The 20,769-nt window shown below is 44.4% G+C and overlaps 1 protein-coding gene across 1 annotated transcript in view; it reads left to right on the top strand.

Annotated features, from left to right (window-relative positions):
• The window catches only part of EGFLAM (EGF like, fibronectin type III and laminin G domains), a 184,051-nt gene that overhangs the window by 123,293 nt on the left and 39,989 nt on the right, over window positions 1-20,769 (top strand). The window contains exons 8-13 of the mRNA XM_034656987.1: window positions 5,704-5,810; window positions 6,384-6,702; window positions 7,331-7,431; window positions 8,529-8,629; window positions 10,576-10,720; window positions 13,175-13,364. Of these exons, the coding sequence (XP_034512878.1) occupies window positions 5,704-5,810; window positions 6,384-6,702; window positions 7,331-7,431; window positions 8,529-8,629; window positions 10,576-10,720; window positions 13,175-13,364 (963 nt within the window). The remainder of the gene's footprint in view (window positions 1-5,703; window positions 5,811-6,383; window positions 6,703-7,330; window positions 7,432-8,528; window positions 8,630-10,575; window positions 10,721-13,174; window positions 13,365-20,769) is intronic.

Genomic DNA, 20,769 nt, shown 5'->3' with positions numbered 1-20,769 from the left:
TCTCCGCATGATTATAACTTCAGGAGTGGGGAATCAGTGTTCCTCTCTCATCCATTGTCAAGAGCTAAGTTCACGGTTAGGGGCACATATCCATGGGTGGATGGGCCCAACCAGGAGAATAGTAAGAGAAGGGCCTCACATAACCTGGTTCTTGTGAATAAAGATGAATTCTGATAAATGATATCCTACCTTCTAGGAGGCTTCTAATATTGAACACAAAGCCACAATCCCCAAAGCATGTAACTTCTTTGCTGAATTAACTCCTTTTTTTCTTTTTCATCCACACAAATAAAATTCCCCAGTTGTTTCTTTTTTAAACCTTGCTTGAAGTAACAGATGCCAACAATATGTTTAAATCAAAAGTGTAAACTTCAGGGTCACAGAACGTTAGTGCTGGAAAGGACCCCATAGGTCATCAAATCTAATCCCATTCCTTGTTTTATTAGAAAACATGAGGCCCAGAGAGATTAAGTGTCTTGCCCAGAGTCACATAGTCATCTGTGTCCCTCTCCTAATTATTTGGATTCCATGACCAGGGGTATTTCCGACTACACCATGTTGATACATCAGAGAAACTCACTATTTATAGAACACTTGTGATGCTTTCATAAAAATAAACATAAAGGGGCGCCTGGGTGGCTCAGTTTGGTTAAGTGGCTAACTCTTGATTTTGGCTCCAGTCATGATCTTAGGGTCCTGGGATCGAGCCTCGAGTCAGGCTCTGCGCTCAGCCGGGAGTCTGCTTCAGGATTCTCTCTCCCTCTGCCTCTCCCCCCACATGCGTGCCCTCTCTCTCCCTCTCTCAAATAAATAAATAAATCTTTAAAAAATAAAAAAATAAACATACAGGTTTTTGCCAAATAAATCACCCTTAATTTGTCCGTAGTAATTTGTATTTTGTGTGAGTTTTTCTTGCAGTAGAATAACCCTTGAACTTGTTTTGCATTCAGTCAGTGGTTTGACTTCTCTGGTTTTAAATACATGCCTCCTTTTTAATGTTCTCTTTTCCTAATTAACAACGTGCCAAGTAGAAAGAGATAATTTATGCACTTTAATTACAATAACCCCAGGCTACTGAGAGAATTTTTATCACAGTCTTGGACTGTGCATTCCATGTTCACTTAGAAACAATTGGTAAAAACTTCATGTAAGCCATGGATTTGAACTCTGATGTGGTGGGGCCAGCCCTGAACAAGAGCAGAGAATTTTATTCCATGTTCCTTCCAGTCATGCTGTGCTCCTTTCCTTCCTATTAAAAATGGGAAGTAACTATTAGCCCAGGTTATGATGAGGGATAGGGAATTTGAGATGCCGTAAAGGGTAGCAGAAAGCAGCATCGAGAGCCCAGAATTCTGGATCAGCTCTGCCACCAGTGAGCTGTCTCTCTGGGCAAGTCACATGGACTCTCTGAGCCTCAGTCTACCTGTCTGTAAAATGGACTTGTTGTGCTAGCTGATCTCTAAGGTCTTTTGATAGAAGTCAAAATTTCTTTGACTCTGAGTCCTTATAATTCCATATTCCTTTCCCCACCCTTATCTCATACCCTTTGTTTCCCCAAACCAAGCAGTAGCTTCTGGCTTCAAAAAGATATGTAGTATCATGACAAAACAAAGCAGTTTTTATAAATACCAAAGGACTTTATCCAGTGAATAACATATGCCTTATTCTACTTGTTGGAAAGAACAGAATCTGGCATCATTTCCATTCTCATCTTTGTACCATTTCACAGCTGCTGCAACACATCCATGGTCCTTTTCTCTAAGAAGTTTCCTTCAAGACAGACTTCCTAGGTAGGCTAAGGGGCAGGAGGAGACCTCGGCTACCTACACCCAACCTCAGTGTCTTCATGTTCTTCTGGTTGAAGTATCTTAGATACTTGGCATCAAAAAGTGCATGATAGAGTGTTATGGATATTGAACTAGGGGTCATATGATCCAATTCTGGTCCTAGGTCTTCTAATGAGACGTATGACCTTGATCTCAAGTTACTTGTCTTCTGTTGCCTCAGTTCACGCATTTATGAAATGAGAAGTTTGGACTTCAAGGTGTCTGAGGTCTCCTGCAGCTTTAAAGTGTGTGAAGTGTTACTTAAATGGACTTAAATGGGTGATGGAAAGGGTTATCAAGAAGCCTAAAATTATGGTTCCTGCCTTCAAGGGGTTCACAACTGAGTTGGGAAACATAAGGACAGCATTCTGGGGCCAGGAGTCCAGAGGTGGAAATAAAATTCTAAGCATCTGTTGATATTTTCAAGCTCTGGAAATTTGTTCTAAGCTCATGGTTAGGGGCACATATGCATGGGTGGATGACCCCATCCTGGAGGAGATGGAGGAACGTCCTACAGGTCTTGCCAGTTTCATCTTTTGTGGAATCGCCATCTTTTCTCCGGAATTGTCTGATGTTCTCTTTTTAAAATATCACTTGATTTTGGCCTTTTCATGGTATACATTCAGCTCTGTCTCCACAGGATGCATGCAGTTGGAGGGATGGGTAAGCTATGTGTAGGATATAGGAGAGGAAGGAAAGATGGCAGTGTGGAAAAAGTAATAACCAGTCTTGGGATAAGAAAACACTAGATGTATTAAGGAGACAACTGATCAACCAGTTTGACCATTAGGACTTTTGAAGAGGAGAAAAAATGCTGAAAACACAATTTGGAGTAGACTATAAGTAGTATGATGTAGTCAAAAGAGAAACCGAAGATAAATTCTAGCTCTGCTATTTACCATCTGGGTGCCTTTGAGCAAGTGACTTAATATTTCTGAGCTTATATTTCACATGGTAAAATGGAGAAAATAATGACACAGCACTTTTTGAGGATTAATAGAAATAATGTATGAAAGTTCCTGGCACAGTAAAAATGGTCCTAAGTGTTAATTTTCTAAGTCCCAGGCTCTTTCCACCTCCACAGTGGCTTCTTCTCTGACAGGCAACTGGGAAAGTAGCAACCAGACAGACCTGGCTTTGAGTTGGGCTTGGCTAGTTACAAAATCTTTGCTCTTAGTCAAATCATTTAGCCTTTCTGAGCTTCAATTTACTTCTCTATAAAGTGAAATTAACCATTCTTACTTTGCAAGATTATCGTAAAGTTTAGAAATGTATTACGTTACGCACACAACCATACCTGTTAATTGTGGAGGGACAGTGGGTTTCAATAGATAATGGTGATGGGGGAAAGAAGGAGGAAAAAGAGGAGTTACACTGAGATCCTTGAACTCTCAAGCAGGAGCCTAGGATTTATCCCGTAGGTCATGGTGGTCTTTGAAAGTTTTTATTTTTCAGTTAGGGTATCATAAGATGAAATGAAGAGAATCTCGACTTTGGTGAGCACAGTACAAGAATGGCGAGAATGTGGACAGGGCAGGGAGAACACCTTGAAGGTAGAGAGAGACCAGCTACCTGGAGACAAAATGCAGCTCTCTTCATGTATGTGCTATATCGTTCTTTTATTATCAAATGGATTCTTTCCTCCTTAACCTGACAATTGTGAATCTATGAGAGAGACAGACATAGAAATGGAGAGTGAGAAAGGGATCCAGAGAAAGAGGGAGAGTTGAGGAGAGAGGTAGAAAGGTACACAGCTCCAGAGAGACAAGAGAGAGGAAAGCTGTGTTCAGGGGCTTCCTGGCTTTTTGTGTGAAGACATCTGGCACACAGCTGTGCCGGCTGGAGGCAGGTAGCTTAAGATAACTTGCATCCAGGTATAAACCTGGAATCAGCAGGCTTGGATTTTCAGCTGACATGTGGGCTATTTTAAATAAAACTGTGGGGAGTTGAAGTAAAGGTGGTGAGACCACGACCTCCCCTGTGTTATCCCACCTTCACCAAAATGTGCCTGAGCACCTGAGAACGGTTCCTTCCCTGCTGTCTCCACATCACCTGCCCACCACGGTCTCTCTCTTCCTGGTTGGGAGGAGATTTCTGGTCGACTGTGTGCCCACCGCGAAGGTTTCCCACACCGTCTTTCTGTTGTGTCCTTCAACTCTGTTTTCAATCTGCGTGCTATTTTTTTTTTTTTTTTTTTTTTTTTTTTTTTTTGCTTAAAGGAGGGTGAGTTTGCTTTTGTGAGAAAGGTGTTTGGCTTAGCTTATTGTGCAAGCAGAATGTTTTTAAGTTCAGTTTATGTTTTTTATGTCTCCCTACTCTCCTTTCCTCTCCTTCTCCTAACCAGTCATCCAAACACTGGATGTCTGATGGGCATTGCAACCTACAGAAGTCAGTTTCTGTTGCCAGAGTTGTTTCTGCTGTAAGGGCTGGTGCCCAGCATGTCCTGCTTAGAGAAGGCACTTGGTACCTAGGCCCGAACCAACTGGGAGGAAATGGGGGTGCTATGGAACAGCACTTTGGAAGACTCTCATACCCTGGGAGAGTACCACCTGCGACCACCTATGGCAGGACTCTTGGAGATCAGTAGATTTTGTGACCATCCCCCAAAAGGCAGTGTCATATATTGTCTCCTAAGAGTTATTCTCAGCCCACCTTCCAGTTCTCAAAGATCCCATTGTCCTGCTAAGATGGATGGAAATGGTGGCACCCAAGATAACCACGTAGGGCCCCCTTTTGCCGGGTGTAGGAGTGTTTACTCTAGTGAAATGTCTCTTTCTTGTTTTAAAGAATTTGTAATGAAATATTTCATGCATCAAGAGTTTGTATAAAGATAATATGAACACTCATAGGTACCCAGCACCTGTCTTAAGAAATAGACTGTTATAGAGCTCTCAGAGGCTTCTGTGTTCCGGAGCTCATTCACATCCCTCTCCTAACTTCCCCCAAGTATTTACATCATGGTCTTACTTTTCTTATGAGTTAAGACATGTGTGTGTGTGTGTGTGTGTGTGTGTGTATACATGTATACACACACATATTTAGAACTATATATATTTACATATAAATATTTACATATTTATATTTACATATAAATATATATTCAGTTCTATATAGTTCTATTTGTATATATTTATCCTTAAATAATATATTAAATTTCGCTTGCTGTTGAATTTTATATAAATGGCATCAAACTGGATATGTTCTTTTGAAACTTGCATTTTTTGCATGGAATAATGTGAGATTAAGCCATGCCGATGCATTAAATGCTCATTCTTTCATTTCTCCTGCAATATAGTAGTCTATTCCATAGATATAGTATAATTCACTTATCTATTCTCTGCTGACAGATATTTAGGGTGTTACTTGTTGTTATAAATAGGAATTTGAAATGTTTTTTACCATTATAAATTCTGTTGCTATGACTGTGTTTTGCATGTGGCCTGGTACAGATGTGGGAGAATTTCTCCAGATTTTGTAAGTTGGGTTGAAATTGCTGGGTTGAAAGGTGTGAACATTATCTACTTATTTCCAAGAATTTTTGTAAAGTGGTTGTACACATCTAACCTCGGTATAAAGAGTCCCCATGGATCCCATCCTTGGTGATATTCTTTTATTGCCCAACATTTACATTTTTTGCCAGTCTTGTCAGTATAAAATGGCAGCTCTTTCTGGAATTAATAGGCATTTCCTTAGTACTTACGAGATGAAACTTTTTTTTTTTTTAATTTTTTGGTCATTGAGCTTCCTCTCTTGTGTTACTTTTTGTGTGTTTCCAATACCTCCCGATCCATTTGACAGAGCTCTGTATATGGCTCAATAATGATAGAAAAGCAAGGAAAGGCGTATGCTGACAGTGTGTGCTCTTTTCTCTGTGCAGGCCCCAAGGAAGCAGGAAGTGGCTGCTATGGATCCCGTTATACAACGGGAATCGCTGAGGATGACGAATTTGAAGACTACTTGAATTCGGATGTTTCCTTTGAGGAGGTAACAAGAATCTCTGCTCATAAAACCTGGGTGTTTTTGTTTTCATACTGAACAAGGCAATTTAACCAATGGACCATGAACATTTTACTTAAAACTTGCTTAAATTGGCCCATTTGCTCTTAACACTTATTTTCTCTGTTAGGCTCCAGGTGCTCATAAATTCGTGGTAACTAGGTACCCACCACGCTGATGTTCTGTAGCCGGCCCCTGCCTGCGGACTTCACAATCTGGCAGAAATACATTTAGATTCCCACCAAGTGGACATGTATGGAGTCAAATATTAGAAGGAAATGAACAATTCCTTGGCAAAGTAACACATCTTTGTGATATTATAATAATAAAAATCATGTAATATCAGCTTTACCACTGATTTTCTGAATAGCACAGGAAAAGGTACTTACAATCCTTGAGCCTAGAGTTCTTATCCATAAAGTGGGATCAGTCCTATCTACCCCATCTGCATCCTAGGGTTTTGAGAAATAACAAAAGTGACCATATTTTCAAGTATTAGACATCACCCATAAACACTGTGCTCTGTGTTAATCCTGAACCCTTTCTCTTCTCTGGCTTTAGGTGAAACTACTTCCTGCTCTCAAAGGAGGAAATGGGAAATTTTTGGTGGAATCTGAGCTGGCACTCAGGTCAAACCCAAAGACTGCTCCGAGGCCTGCCCCCCTTACCCTAGCATCTCTCCCAACAACTACAGTGGCTCCCCAGCCCACGCCAATGGAGATGAAAGAGCAGAATGGAGTGGCTATGATGCCGAGGCTCTTTGACACGTCTTGTGATGAAACGCTCTGCTCTGCTGATAGCTTTTGTGCCAATGACTACACCTGGGGGGGCTCACGGTGCCAATGCAAACTGGGCAAAGGTGGTGCGAGCTGCTCAGAAGGTAGGCCGTTGGTGGGGAGAAGAACATGGTGGGAGCCAGAGGGCAGTTTTGTGTTCCACACATGGTTCTTTCTAGCCCTTTGTCTAAGATAAGCACCTTTTCCACATATTCATAATTAAATTAGCCATCCAGGAAAAATGTAAGGCCACTTCCACTGCTTCTAGTTGACCAGTGCCCTGTTTCTACGTGTGGCATACATGTCCTTTTGGAGCAATTAATAAATAGTCCTGACAGCACCTCGGGGAGGCAGACTGTACTTGGATCACGTCTCTACTGCAAAACTGCAGCTGAAACACTGGCGTGGAGGTTAAGAAAGATAATAATTGAGCCAACTTACATTACACAAATGTCCAGCTGGAAGGCAGGTGGCAGTGGTCTTAAAACCATTGATTTCTTTTTCGGGTAGCAAGTTAACAATCTCCAGTTTCTCCCGAAGAATTTCAGAAGCTCAAAGTCCCTAAGAATGAGAATCATAGGTGTAAAAAGTAGAGAAGGTAATAAGCCAGGTGTAGCAGATTATTCGAGGTTTTCACTTAATGACCTCTAGGCAATGGCACATATTGTTTTGCATTTGAAGAAGTAAGGAAATCATACAGTATGCTTTTATGTTGTCTTTTTCTCTTTTCAGATATTGTTATACAGTATCCTCAGTTCTTTGGCCACTCCTATGTAACTTTTGAGCCTCTGAAGAACTCCTATCAGGCGTTTCAAATTACTCTTGAATTTAGGGTAAGAAGGATTAGTTGTTTGATGAATGCCTATCGGACGGACATCTCAGCTGAGCATTGTGCCGTATCAAATGCGGCGGGCTGGGAGTGCAGGAAGTGTGGAGACAAATAGCAAAGGTCCTTAAACATGTTCACAGGGTAGCAAGAACGATGGGCACATTCACACATAAAGGGTGCCAGTGAGTGGAGGGTGGGTTCTCTATGCTACTGAACTGTGGAAGTGGCTGGCCGGCCAGTGAGAGCATGCAGGTCACAGCCCTGTGGCTCATCGTCGTGACTCCTCACAGACAAGGATCTCAGAGGCATAATGCATTCCCTATTCCCAAATCCTTCTTAAAGGGAGCTCACATGTCTGCCATCCTTGCTGTGACGATAACCGAACAAATGAAAAACTGCTAGACACGCGGCCCTGGCACATAGTAAGAGCCCAGTGGAAGCTCTCTGATCTGAATCAACTGCAAATCAGATTTCTATCGGGGACTTCAGCTTAGAGTTATTCCTTTGGACATCTCAGACAACACAGCAAGGTTTGGAGATCTGGAAACAAGTCCCCTTTGAGGTCATGGTCACAGTGTCGTGTGTCCAAAAGATGATCTATCCCAGTCTAGGGCAGCCAACATGGGTGAAAACCAACCTAGTCTATCAGCAGGACAGATGTTGTCCTGTTCTCCTAACAGAAGGAAAGAAGCAAATGTGCATGCTTCTCCAGAGGGAGGGAAGTAAAAAGAGTAAGAAAAAAAAATAGAATGCTCTTTGGTGAAAATAGAAATTTGACGGACACGCAAACAGCCTCTCTGTGACGGGGTGTCTGTGCACATGGCTTTCCTGAGGCTCTGCTGGTGGACCCACCAAGCCAAGGGAAGAGAAGGTCAAAGGCAGAGCCAGCTTTCTCTAAACTCACTGCCATTCTTCACACACTGTTTCTATCACTGCCCTTTGTTTACTGGAAAGGAGTAGAGAACTGGTACCCGGGAGTTCACTGGAGTCCGTGTGCTTGCCCCTCCGTAAACAGGACCACAGAGAGAATGCTCGGGTTTCATATTCATGAGTGTTTCCAGGTGGCACTCATTATTCGTGTGGCTTTTGTTGGTACAATAGGCAGAGGCGGAGGACGGCTTATTGCTGTACTGCGGGGAGAACGAGCACGGGAGGGGTGATTTCATGGCCCTGGCCATCATCAGACGCTCTCTCCAGTTCAGGTAACTCCCACCGAAACCCCACGGATTTGTTAATGCCATTCTACATTACGTTTATATTTTTATAGTGTGAATAAAATAGAAATGGGATGGATCCCTGCAGGTAGAGGAACAGTGCATATAAGGCAAGCAGGGAGCTGTTTACAAAATAGTGGCATATCAGGATTGCCGGTCACCCTTGAAGCTTGAGTTTTGGAACCTGTAACCATCCGTTCATTCGACAGGAAATGTTTCTGGAGCACCTGCAGTGTACCAGGCACTGTTGTAGGTCCAGTGAATGCAACAGTGGGCCCAAGCCATCTGGTCCCTTTGCTCCTGGGGCTCGAGTAGATGTGACGGGAAGGAGGCTGGGATCTTCTTGTCTCCAGGCAAATAGGACTGACGGCCACGGAGAGCAGAGAGGAGCCCTCAACCTCCTGAGGGTTCCCAGAGGCCAAGAGCCCATCCTCAGCTTCCCCCTGGGGCCACGGCAGACTGTTTGGCGCTCCTCCTCAGCCCTGGTCATTTCTTTGCCAGTGGACTTCGGAATCCGCCATTAGTTTGTGCATGGGTTTCTGGGGGCAGAGTTTTGTGGGGGTGGGAGTGTTGAACCACCCTCGCGGGGTGTACACAGCGCCTACGTGAGAATGACCAGTGAGGATCAGCCTTGTCCTGTCCCTTGCGCACTGGTTAAGGTCCTTGCCACCATTCCTCTGCTGCCTGACCTTCAGCAAGTGACCTCACCTCTCTGAGCGGGCATTTCCTCCCAGGACTCGTGAGGATGAAGTGAGTGAATACATCAAAGTGCTTAGAGCGGTGCCTGGCTCATAGCAAGCACTCAATAAGCAGTAACCATTATTGTCTTCGGATGATTTCAGCCCCCAGATTACTTTAGGTTAAGCTGGAGAGGACAGTTGAACATCCCGCTTGGAGAAGACAGCAGTCCCCCATCCTTTGCTATAAATGCTTTGATTCATGGGAGTTTGATGCTGGGCCATGGTCTGGGGCAGCAGTTCTCACACTTGGAGGATCTGTAGCACTGGCAGGGATTTGCTGGTAGCCACTCCCCAGCTCTGCACCTCCTGATTCTGCTACCCTGCCCCCCAGAGAAGCCTACTCGGCCATGCCTCTCAACCCCATTCCCCTCCACCGAGGGTCGTGGAGACACAGGGAATCCATGAGAAGTAGCTTCAATTAGTGCAAGTCCAGAGAAGGATGATGCTGGCCCTGTGTCCTTCCCCACTGGCCATCTCAGGACCCAGGGGGAAGTGGCATGGTGGCCGTCTGGAAGCTGACGTGAGGGTCAGGGTTCTAGATGAAAGGCACAGTGACTAGTGGTACCCTGCGCCATAGGGAAGTTGGAGAAAGAAAACAAAAACAAGGGTAAAGCAATCGTCTGAGAATGTTCCCCCTCTGCCCACACCTCCCCACAACGCTGGGGCCTCCTGTGGAAACTGCACCTGCATTTGGGCACAGCTGAGCACAGATGGCATGCTGGCCAGCTTGCCAAGATGAGTGTGAAGACTTGTGTTTTTTACATTTTATTAATATCGCTGAGCCCGTCATCTGGGAGTTGGGGCAAGTCCCCAGAGAAATACCTGGAAGCAGAATGACTCAAGTTTTAATTCGCTGTACCTTGGATCCACTTGAACCATCTGGCAGTCACCAAGAGGGAGGGGGGAGGATCTTAGTTGCCCATCCGTTTCGAAACTGCAGAGAAAATCAGGTTGAAGAAGGCCCCACAATTTAAGGGTCTATGGGCAGATTAAAGATAACTGGACTGAGACTGGCCCAGAAAGCAGGCGTCTAGCTCTTTCATGTAGAGATTGAAACGGTTCTTGATATTCATAAAAATAACAGAACAGGTTGGCTCTCAAAGTAGCCATCGCCCCAGAAGTGGTGTCCATGAGGTCTGAACACATACTGAGCTGGTTGATCAGAGAGCCTTTTTGGCCTTTTCCTCCCCACAGGTTTAATTGTGGAACTGGAATTGCTGTCATTACAAGTGAAAGCAAAATCAAACTAGGGGCCTGGCACACAGTTACGCTCCACAGAGATGGGCTGAAAGGGCTGCTGCAGGTGAACAACGGCACCCTGGTGACAGGCCAGTCCCAGGTGAGTACGAGCCTCACACCCTGCCCACCCAACTACCGCCCACCGTTAACATCCCCCAGGGCGGGGTGGGGGTCGCTGCAGAGAGCTGAGGCAGACATGGCAGGACGCACGCTCAGGGCACCCATCCATCCCACAACTGCTGAGGAGAAGAGTTGAATCTGTAAGCATCATCACTGTGGGGGCGCAGAAACATGCAGTTGGCCTTGTGCTCAGGGCCATGTTCTCTTTCCACAAGGACAAAGCCGGGGGGCGGGGGGGAGAAGGCCCGTATGGGAAGAAAAGATGCTGTTATTAGTGCCAAACACAAAGCTTGCTTTTAAGGCGAGGGTGTTGCCATGTGGCTTTAGAAAACAGTCCTGAAAAGTTCACTTGGTTGAATAGACAGGAACGATCCTTTCATCTGCCCTTTTGGGGGGCCATGATTCCAGGAAGTGGTCAAACAATTTAACTGTTGGGCTACTCAGTAAATCACCTAGGTATTCACATATTGGTCATGCTCTGGGCAATTTTAGAACCCTGTTTAGAATAAACAGTTTGGATTAGCAACCTGCCAAGGAACCGAGTCTGTAATTATAATCAGGCAGGTGTCTGTATTCTCTGAGGAAAAATGTAGCAAGAAAGCCTTTGTGTATATGTGTGTGGTTTCCTCCCTGCCTGGACTTTCCACTATTTTTTACCGGCAAGACATGTTATATAAAGGGCCAAGCCTTGCCGATTCCCATTAATTTGGACCCCAGTGGTTCCAAAGGAACAAGAATCCAAACATAGTGAATATGAATCCAGTGAGGTCGCTTATGCATATACGCATGTATTCCTAAGGGAAAAAAGACTGTGTTGAAAAATGAACTATGGAATCACATACATGCCAAGACAATAGCGCTAATATGATTACAATCAAGTCTGATAGGAATAAAGAAGCTTTGGACTTGGATCCCAAATACTAACAGTGAATATAAGATGGAGAAGCTGTAATAGAAGCTATACATGTGAAAATGTCTTGTGGTTGAGAGCAAGGAAATTTTGCAAAGGTTAATAAACCGAGCCGTGTGGTAACAACAAGCGAAAGAAACAAAAGCAGTACAAGTTACACCTAAGAGTCATCCCAACCCAAAGCAAGGGAATTGGACTTTCACACTTTGGTTCCCATCAAAAACTGTTAAGTGCTTTGCTGGGGGAAGGCAAACTCCAGGGCACTTCCAGTTCTCTGCATAGCAGGCAAAGCAGGCTCCAGAAGCCAGAGCAACCCTCATCAGAGCAAGGTAAAGGCCAAACTTTACCAGACTATTGCCTGGGATGTTGTGAGGGAGGCTCAGAGGAACCACCCACCCTACCACACCTTTTCTGTCCCAGAAAAGGAAAAAAAGATTGAGTTGTCAGGCCCCTGCTGTGGGCTTGGATCAGGGAACAGTGAAGATAAGATCCAGGAGGGAATTCTGAGGATCTGAATGAAATAAGCCAACAGGGCACTCAATTCATCTAACAAAAACAGTACGCCCAGTGGCTGGTGAACAATCCTTAAAATTCACTGTAAGTTCTTTAAAGCTGCCTAGCTCATATTCAGTATACTATTTATCAATGATTCTTATCTATCCATTAGGAAAGATAAATTAATGATTTAGATGTTCTATTTGTTGGCAACAAAAGTCTAAAAGATAAAGATTACATTTCAGTGGCTTACATTCTGGACTTTTTATAAATTCTGGCAACATGCCTTTTCCCAGCCCACTTTAATCCAAATGAATAAGATATTTCTGTAATAAAAAAAATGATGAAGGGCACCTTAATTTTGTCCTACCTAATGTTCAGCTCTGTATTTTGTACCCTCAAAACCTGCAATCCAGATCGTGGTTTTCTCTAAGATTAGAAATGTCCCTACCTAATTGTAGATATACACACACACACTCAAAAGTTGTATCCATGAGCAAATTTCAAAATATTTTGCAACACAATCTGTGTGGCAATCCTGCCCTTTCCCCACCACATACAATGTTTCTTGCAGGACATAGTATAAGGGTGACTAGGAGAGTAAAAGGTAAGGGTTGGCCTACATATACACAAAATTAGCATTATCACCTTTTGAGACACACAAGAACCCTATGATTCATCCAAGGTACACAGTAAGTTGGTGTCAGGACTGGAAAGAGAAAGTTTTTTTTGGATGCCCAGCATGGTGCCCTGCCTGTTGGGTTGCTCTTGGCTCTGACCTACCTTCCCTTCCCTTCTAAGCATTCCAAAACCATCTCTTCTCAAAACACAGCCCTCTGAGGAGCTCACTGGGTTTCCTACGGTAACCATGGGTTTAATTTTCCAGTAGGGCAATGTTGTAAGCATAAACACAGATGGAAGAAAGCAGTAGGGCTGTAAACTACATCTTAACCATGCCCCTCATTAAAACCTGTTGTGTTTTGGCTTTCGATTTTGGTTAGTGAGTTACAGTGTTCATCTTTCTTAAAGGGCCAGCACAGTAAAATTACCTTCCGGACACCCCTCTATCTTGGTGGGGCTCCCAGTGCATACTGGTTGGTCAGAGCAACAGGAACAAACAGAGGCTTTCAAGGCTGTGTGCAGTCGCTCACCGTTAACGGGAAGAGAATCGACATGAGGCCCTGGCCCCTAGGGAAGGCATTCAGCGGGGCCGACGTGGGTAAGTGGTTGCCCAGTGGGCCAGGGTGCTCGTGTGGGATTGCCTTTCTGGTGTGGGCCACAGAAGTGAGCAGCTTCATGGATTGCAGCCCTAGGCAACTGGTTAATCAGAACTTCAGGAGGGAGGTGGGCCCAAGGGGTAAGGTTGATGCTTTGCAGACATGATGACCTGAGCCTGACCAGCAAGACATGGTAAACAATATGGCACACCAAACCCCTGGTTGTGTCCCACTGCCCTTGGCCTTCTTCATGAAGCATGGCATGGTCTCATCCGACAGAGCAACAAGCAGTTCAGCCCTTTCACCCTTCCTCACTCAGTCCAGTGGAAAAACACAATAATTTAAGAAGAACCTTCATAGGCTCTCTGCTTCCAGGAGAAATGGCCAAATTCTAATTCTTGACCACTGTGTTGAACACTTTTTCAAATGCTCTCTCCTTAACTCCTCACACTAGCTCTAGGAGGTAGCAATTATTATTATGACTATTTTTTAAATTTAAATTTTATTTTATTTTTAAAGATTTTATTTATTTATTTGAGAGAGAGAGAGAAAGTGACAGAGAGCACAAGGAGGGAGGAGAGAGAGAAGCTGGCTCTCCCCTGAGCAGGGAGCCTGATGAGGGGCTCCATCCCAGGACCCTGGGATCATGACCTGAGCTGAAGGCAGATGCTTAACCGACTGAGCCACCCAGGCACCCCTATTATGCCTATTTTATACATGAAGAAACTGGGGCTAAAAGTCAAATAAAACACCACAAGAGCAGGCAGAGCTGGGACTGACTTTTTTTCTATTTTCTTTTTTTATTAAGACTTTATTTTTTCAGCAGTTTAAGGTTCACAAGAAATTTGAGGGGCAGATACAGAGATTTCCCATATACCCCCCTAACCACCCCCCTCCCACAAGCATGGCCTCCCCCATGACCAGTATGCCCCTGGAGTGGTACCTTGGTTACACTGGATGAACCCGCACTGACACATGAGTATCGCCTAAAGTCCGTAGTTCATGTTATGGTTCACTCACGGAGTCATGCATTCTGTGGGTTTGGACAAATGTAGAACGTATATCCATCATTATGGTGTCATACAGAGTATTTTTGCTGCTCTAAAAACCCTCTGTGCTCTGCTCATCTATCCCTCTCCTCTCCCTCCCACCCCCAACCTCTGGCAACCACTGATTTTTTTTTATATTCTCAATGATTTTGCCTTTTCCAGAATGTCACATAGTTGGAGTCATATAGTAAGTAGCTTTCTAAGATGGGTTTCTTTCAGTTAGTGACATGCATCTAAGTTTTGTTCATGCCTTTTCATGGCTTGATGGCTCATTTCTTTTTAGTGCTGGATGACATTCCATCATCTATATGTACTACAGGCATGTCTATCAGGCCTACTGTAGGGCCTCTTGGTTGCCTCCATGTTTTGGCCAAGTTGTTATTTATGAATAAAACTGCTCTAAACATCAGCGTGCAGGTTTTTTGGGTGGACATAAATTTTCAACTTTTTTGAGTAAGTACCAAAAAGGAGTGTGATTGTTGGATCACATAGTAAGAGTATGTTTAGTTTTGTGAGAAACTGCCAAACTGTTTCCCAGAGTCGCTGTACCATTTTGTGTTCCAACCGGGAATGTTTGAGAGTTCCTGTTGCTCCACAATTTTATTAGCATTTGGTGTTGTCGGAGTTCCGGATTTTAACAGATGTGTGGTGGTATCTCATTGTTGCGATTTGCATTTCCTTGATGACATATCATGTGGGCATCTTTTCATATATTTATTTACCATCTGTCTATCTTTTTTGGTGACGTGTCTGTTATGGCCTTTAGACCATTTTAAAAATCAGGTTGTTTGTTTTCTTATGGTTGAAATTTAAGAGTTTTTTAAAAATATATTTTGGACAATAGTCCTTTATCAGATGTGTCTTTTGCAAATATTTTCTCCCAGTCTGTGGCTTATCCTCTCATTCTCTTGATGTTGCCTTTCATAGATTAGAAATATTTAATTTCAATGAAATCAAGCTTATCAGTTATTTCTTTCAAGGGTTGTGCCTTTGGTGTTGTCTCTAAAAAGTCATTGCCTTACCCAAGGTCATCTAGGTTTTTGTCCACACCACCTTCTAGAAGTTTCACAGTCTTGTGTTTTACATTTAGGTCTATGATCTGTTTGAGTTAATTTTCATTAAGGGTGTAAGATATGTCTAGATTATTACCTTTTTTTTTTTTTGCACGTGGATGTTCAGTTGTTCCAGCATCATTTTTTGAAAAGATTAGAATTGTTTTTAAAGGAATAAAGATATTTATTCCATCACTGAGAGCAGATAGATAATTCTAAAGTTGGTTAACTCATTGACCGTTTTAGTCTGCTAGGGCTGCCATAACAAAATACCACAGACTGGTGGTTTTAATAACATTATTTTCTCACAGTTCTGGAAGGTGGAACTCCAAGACGAAGGCACTGGCCGATTTGGTTTCTCCTGAGGCCTCCCTCCTCGGTTTGCAGATGGCAGTCCTTCCACAGTGTCCTCACGTGGCCTTTGTCAGTGCCTATATCCCTCGCTTCTCTCCCTCGTCTTATAAGGACACTGATCAGATTGGATTAGGTCCTACTCTCAAGACTTCATTTAACCTTAATTACCTTCTCAAAGGTCCTGTCTCCAAGTACAGTCACCTTGGGAGTTAGGGCTTCAACCGATGAATTTTTTAGTAACTTCATCATAAAGATGACTTTGTCCAGATGAGTCGTGGTGCATATGAAGTACTAAGAACAAAGCCTTGCACAGAGCAAACATGTTGTAAATATTTCTTGCTATTGATATTATTATTAATATCCTGACTCCACCCATTAAGCAGTTTATAAGTTTTCTCTCTTCATTGAACTAACAGGAAAACAGCCCTGAAAGACAGATCTGTAGTCTCCACGTTGCACGGTCACCTCTGACAGGTTAAGACATTGCGAAGTTGAGCAAGGACCAATTTCTGGCAGCATTTTCTTTCTTTCTTTTTTTTTTTTTTTAAAGATTTATTTATTTATTTATTTGACAGAGATAGAGACAGCCAGCGAGAGAGGGAACACAAGCAGGGGGAGTGGGAGAGGAAGAAGCAGGCTCATAGCAGAGGAGCCTGATGTGGGGCTCGATCCCATAACGTCGGGATCACGCCCTGAGCTGAAGGCAGACGCTTAACCGCTGTGCCACCCAGGCGCCCCCTGGCAGCATTTTCAATTCTCACATGGTGTGAAACCAACCTGTCCACTGAGCCGATGGCAGCAGACGGTGCTGGCTCTGGGCTCCCTGGAAGCTACTACTGGATCCTTTGATGACTATGAGCCTTATGGTGAACCTTAATGGCAGGCATCAGTCACATTGCCTTTTTTCATTTTTCTTCCCATTTTTCACCGTGGCATGCTGGAAAAGGGTTGTTAATCCTTCCTCAGCCTCCATACTTAGCTTTACTTTGAGTTAGTCCTTCAGAAATTCAAGTTCTTTTAAATTAAGTACAGTGCCACTATGGGGAAGTCTGGGCTCATACCAACAGCAGTGAATTTCTGGTGGGGATACAGGCACCCAGAAGAAGGTAATGACAGTGTCAGAGTCATGGTTCCTCTGTCTGGAATCTCTAAGTGGGTACTGCTCTCTGCGACCCCAGCTTTTTCTCTGTCCCCCTCCCCACCTCACCTCAGCCTACCTCCACTCCTCAGAGGGGCCTTTCATTACTCAAGCTCTCCCACTTCATCTCCTTCATTAGGTTAGTCCCAGTGATTGGACTCTCTCTAAACTCACGTTCTAGACTGTGGTCAGCGATCTCAGCAAAATTTTGCATTCTCTGGTCTAGACTTGCCTTTTAGTATTTCTACCCAAATTCTCAAACCTAAACCACCAGCACTCCTTTTTTCCAATCCTGCCTTGGATCTCCACACCCCACTGGGTCAACGTGACAAAGCCAGTTTCCCAAGTTATTTGAGACTGAAGAGGTCTGAGGTGTCCATGGGTCTCACCATGGGCTTATCACTCTTTTAGTCATTCTTTCCCTCAAGATACTTACATAAGCATCTGCTTAATGCCAGTCATGATGCTGGGTGCTGGGGATAAAGTAATGATCCTAGCTCAGCCGTTATGTAGCTGCCCCAAGGAGAGACTAGACTGATCAAACAATCACACGAGCAGATGTAAAATTACAATTTGTTGTAAGTGTTACAAAGAAGGAGTGACAGTACGACAATAATGTGTAATAAGGGAATTTTATGAGCTGGAGGTGCAGGAAAGCTTTCTGAGGATATAATGCAAAGTTGCTATCTGAAGCATTTTTCTTTTCAAGCAGATAAGAGAGGGAAGAACATTCCGGGCAGAGGAAATGACTTTTCCCAGTGGGAGTGTGAGGGGGAGGTGGGTACCCTGATGTAGTCTGTGTTTTGAAAAGATCCCTCTGGCTGGGGACAGCTTATTGGAAGCAGTATTCAGGAGGCACATTAAACGGGCAGGGCCGCTATGGCGACAGGCCAGATAAGAGATAACGGCGATTTGCTCCAGGCTGGTGGTGGTGGCAGAAGTGCGACTGAGTGGACAGCTCTTCAGTAGGGGAGATAGACCGGCCTCGGTTATGGACTGGGGGATGGGGGCAGGAGGGTTTCTCCCTGTCCATGTGTCCTTAACATCTTCTACTCCATGATGTGCCACCTTCATGTCTCTCCTCAGGGGCCCAGTTTCTCTCCTGCCCTCACTTCATTGTCTTGCATAAACACCAGCTGACATCTAGTAGGTTCAGTGTCAACCAAAATGATTTTATATATTGATGTTGAGGTCCCGCTAGCACTCTAGGCCCGTGACCTGGCAACCCACTTGCTTCCTCCCACTCTCAGAGTGGGAAGGTTCCCTCCTTTCTAAAACCAACCTCTTGTTTCTCTTGCCTTTGGAGATGTGTCATGAAGAAAGATGCTGTGGCTGATGTCAGAGAGGTTGCAGCCCATGTTCTCCTCTATGTTTTTCAAAGGAACTTATTGTCACTAATAATAAGTGAGTAAGATAGAAGCGGCAATAAAGGGATGTCTTATCTATAGTCAATTTGAAAGCAATAATAAACCAACTGAAAGTTGGTCTGCTTTTTATTATAACCTTTTTTAATGGCTATCCTAATGATGTCAGCAATAAATATCCCCTCCCTGGAAGGACAAACCGTTGATCATGACTCCAAATGGAAATCTACTGGCTTACCATAAAGGTAATAGTAAAAATAAGCACAATGAGAACAATGTCATTAAATTCTAGTTTGACTCAATTCTAGTTCGATTCTGGCCTATCAAAATCCACCTCTCTCTTTGTGAAAAAGAGAGGTTAGTGAGTGTCATAGAAGCCCTGTCTTTTCATGAACAACTTTTCATAATGAGACAATTAGGAAGACTGAAACTTGAACAGAGCATGACTTTCTCGCCAGCCAGTATGAAATCATACTATCTAACACTATGTTTATATATCGTTTGAACTATCTCTTGCATGCCATCTATGTCATCCAAGCCACACATTTGAAAACGTTGTCCTCCTCTTAATTAGCTGAAGGAATAAACATGAGTATAATTTTTATAAAAATAATAAAACCAACCTATTTATCTCCACTCTGCACCCATCCTTCCCTACATTCCTGGACCTTGCTACCAGGATGATCATGTCTATAACCCAAGAGTTCTTAACCTTTTGTGTGCTATGACCTTCTCTGGCAATCTGGTAAAGCCAATGGACTCTTCTCAAATGTTTTTATTATTTTTTTAAGGTTTTTTTTTTTTTGAGGGAAAGAGAGAGTGAGAGCAGAGAGGTGGAGGGGGCAGAGGGAGAGAGAGAATCCTAAGCAGTCTCCATGCCCCAGCACAGTGCCTGATGCAGGGCTTGATCTCATGACCTTGAAAGCATGACTTGAGCCAAAATCAAGAATCAGATGCTTAACCAGCTGAGCCACCCAGGCGTCCCAAGATTTTATTTTTAAGTAATCTCTCCACCCAACGTGGGGCTCGAACTTACAACCCTGAAATCGAGAGAGCATGCTCCACCCACTGAGCCAGCCCGGCGCCTCCCAAAATGATGTTTTTAAATGCAGAGAGTAATATCCATGGTAGGAGACACTCACATTGAAACGAAGCCATACAGTGTTTTTAAGCTTTGTTTTTGTAGAAGTATCTCTGCCTCTCTATTAAGCATTAGAGAACAGGATTATTTAATGGGGGTGCAATGGCTACCGTGATTTCAAAGTAGTAATTAACATAAATGATATTTTGAGATTATCTGCGACAAGTGGGATGTGACGTGACAATAACTCGAGTCTGTTGGTCATGGCCACAAGCACTGCTAATCCTTTGAGGTTTGTTGCCTACATTAGTAACTGAAGGAAACACTCTGTTCAATTGGAAGTGAGGGAAAATGAAGATTAATGTGTTTCCTGTATAAGTTCACAGACCCCCTGGCCTGGCTTCTTCACACTTGTTCAGGTCCCCCCACCTCACATGGTCCTACTACCCTTCCACCTCTCTCTTCTCTTTCTAGACCCAACTCTCACAATCTTTCCAGGCCCCATGTGAACCCCCTGCGGTGGGGCTTCTGCCTTCCACTGCTCAGCAAAATTGCTCTCCTCAAATGGGTGTGGTCATCTCTTTACAAAACGCACAGCTTCTCCTCCTGGACTTGTCAGGAGTACTAAGTCTGCCTTCTCCCTGTGCTCCTGCCCCTCCCCGAGCCTCCGTGACCCTGCCCCAGTCCTCCGAGTGCTCTGGCCTGGTCTCCCTGTCTTCTCTGCCGGAGCCTCACCCTTCTCTGGTTGCCTGGGAGTTCCAGGGGGCCCTTTCCCCATCCTCTCTCAGGAAGCCCTTTCCCCATCCTCTCTCAGGAAGCCCCTCCACCTCAGGGTCACGCGGGGACTGTGCCCCCGGGGCTCAGCGGGGGATGTTGGCACAGTCACCGTAGGCTTCAGCCGAGCGAGGCCAGGCCCTCTGCCCCCCAGCAGCCGGTTCCTGCTCCCAGCCATGCTCACCGCCCTACTCCCGCCCCTCTTCCTGCACACGGCCCGGCTGGGACCCTGGACATTATGCTAGAGTCTGCCTCCACCTTCAACCTCTGGAAGGAACGGCTCTTTCTTCCTTCCCTGTGTCTTCGCGTTCTCTCCATGTCCCCTGCTACCACCCTGTCCAGCCCCAGGTTCCCTCCCCGTAGGACTTCGTTCCTCTTTCCCACGCCACTGCTCCCAACACGTCTGGCATACCATGGCCAGTAGAATCCTGCCGAAACACGCTTTCAGCAAGGAAATGTCCCACCCCACTCCCACCTCTTAAAATATAGTCACAATGCAAATATATGCAGTCATACTTTCCCATGTGCATCTAAAATAACCCAAGAACCCCGTGTCTTCCTGTGGGAGCCGTCCTTCTCTGAGAAGGAGTCGCAG

The sequence above is a fragment of the Ailuropoda melanoleuca genome, chromosome 3 (genome assembly GCF_002007445.2).
Source record: "Ailuropoda melanoleuca isolate Jingjing chromosome 3, ASM200744v2, whole genome shotgun sequence".
Classification (NCBI taxonomy): domain Eukaryota; kingdom Metazoa; phylum Chordata; class Mammalia; order Carnivora; family Ursidae; genus Ailuropoda; species Ailuropoda melanoleuca.
This window is presented reverse-complemented; position numbering and strand designations above follow the sequence as displayed.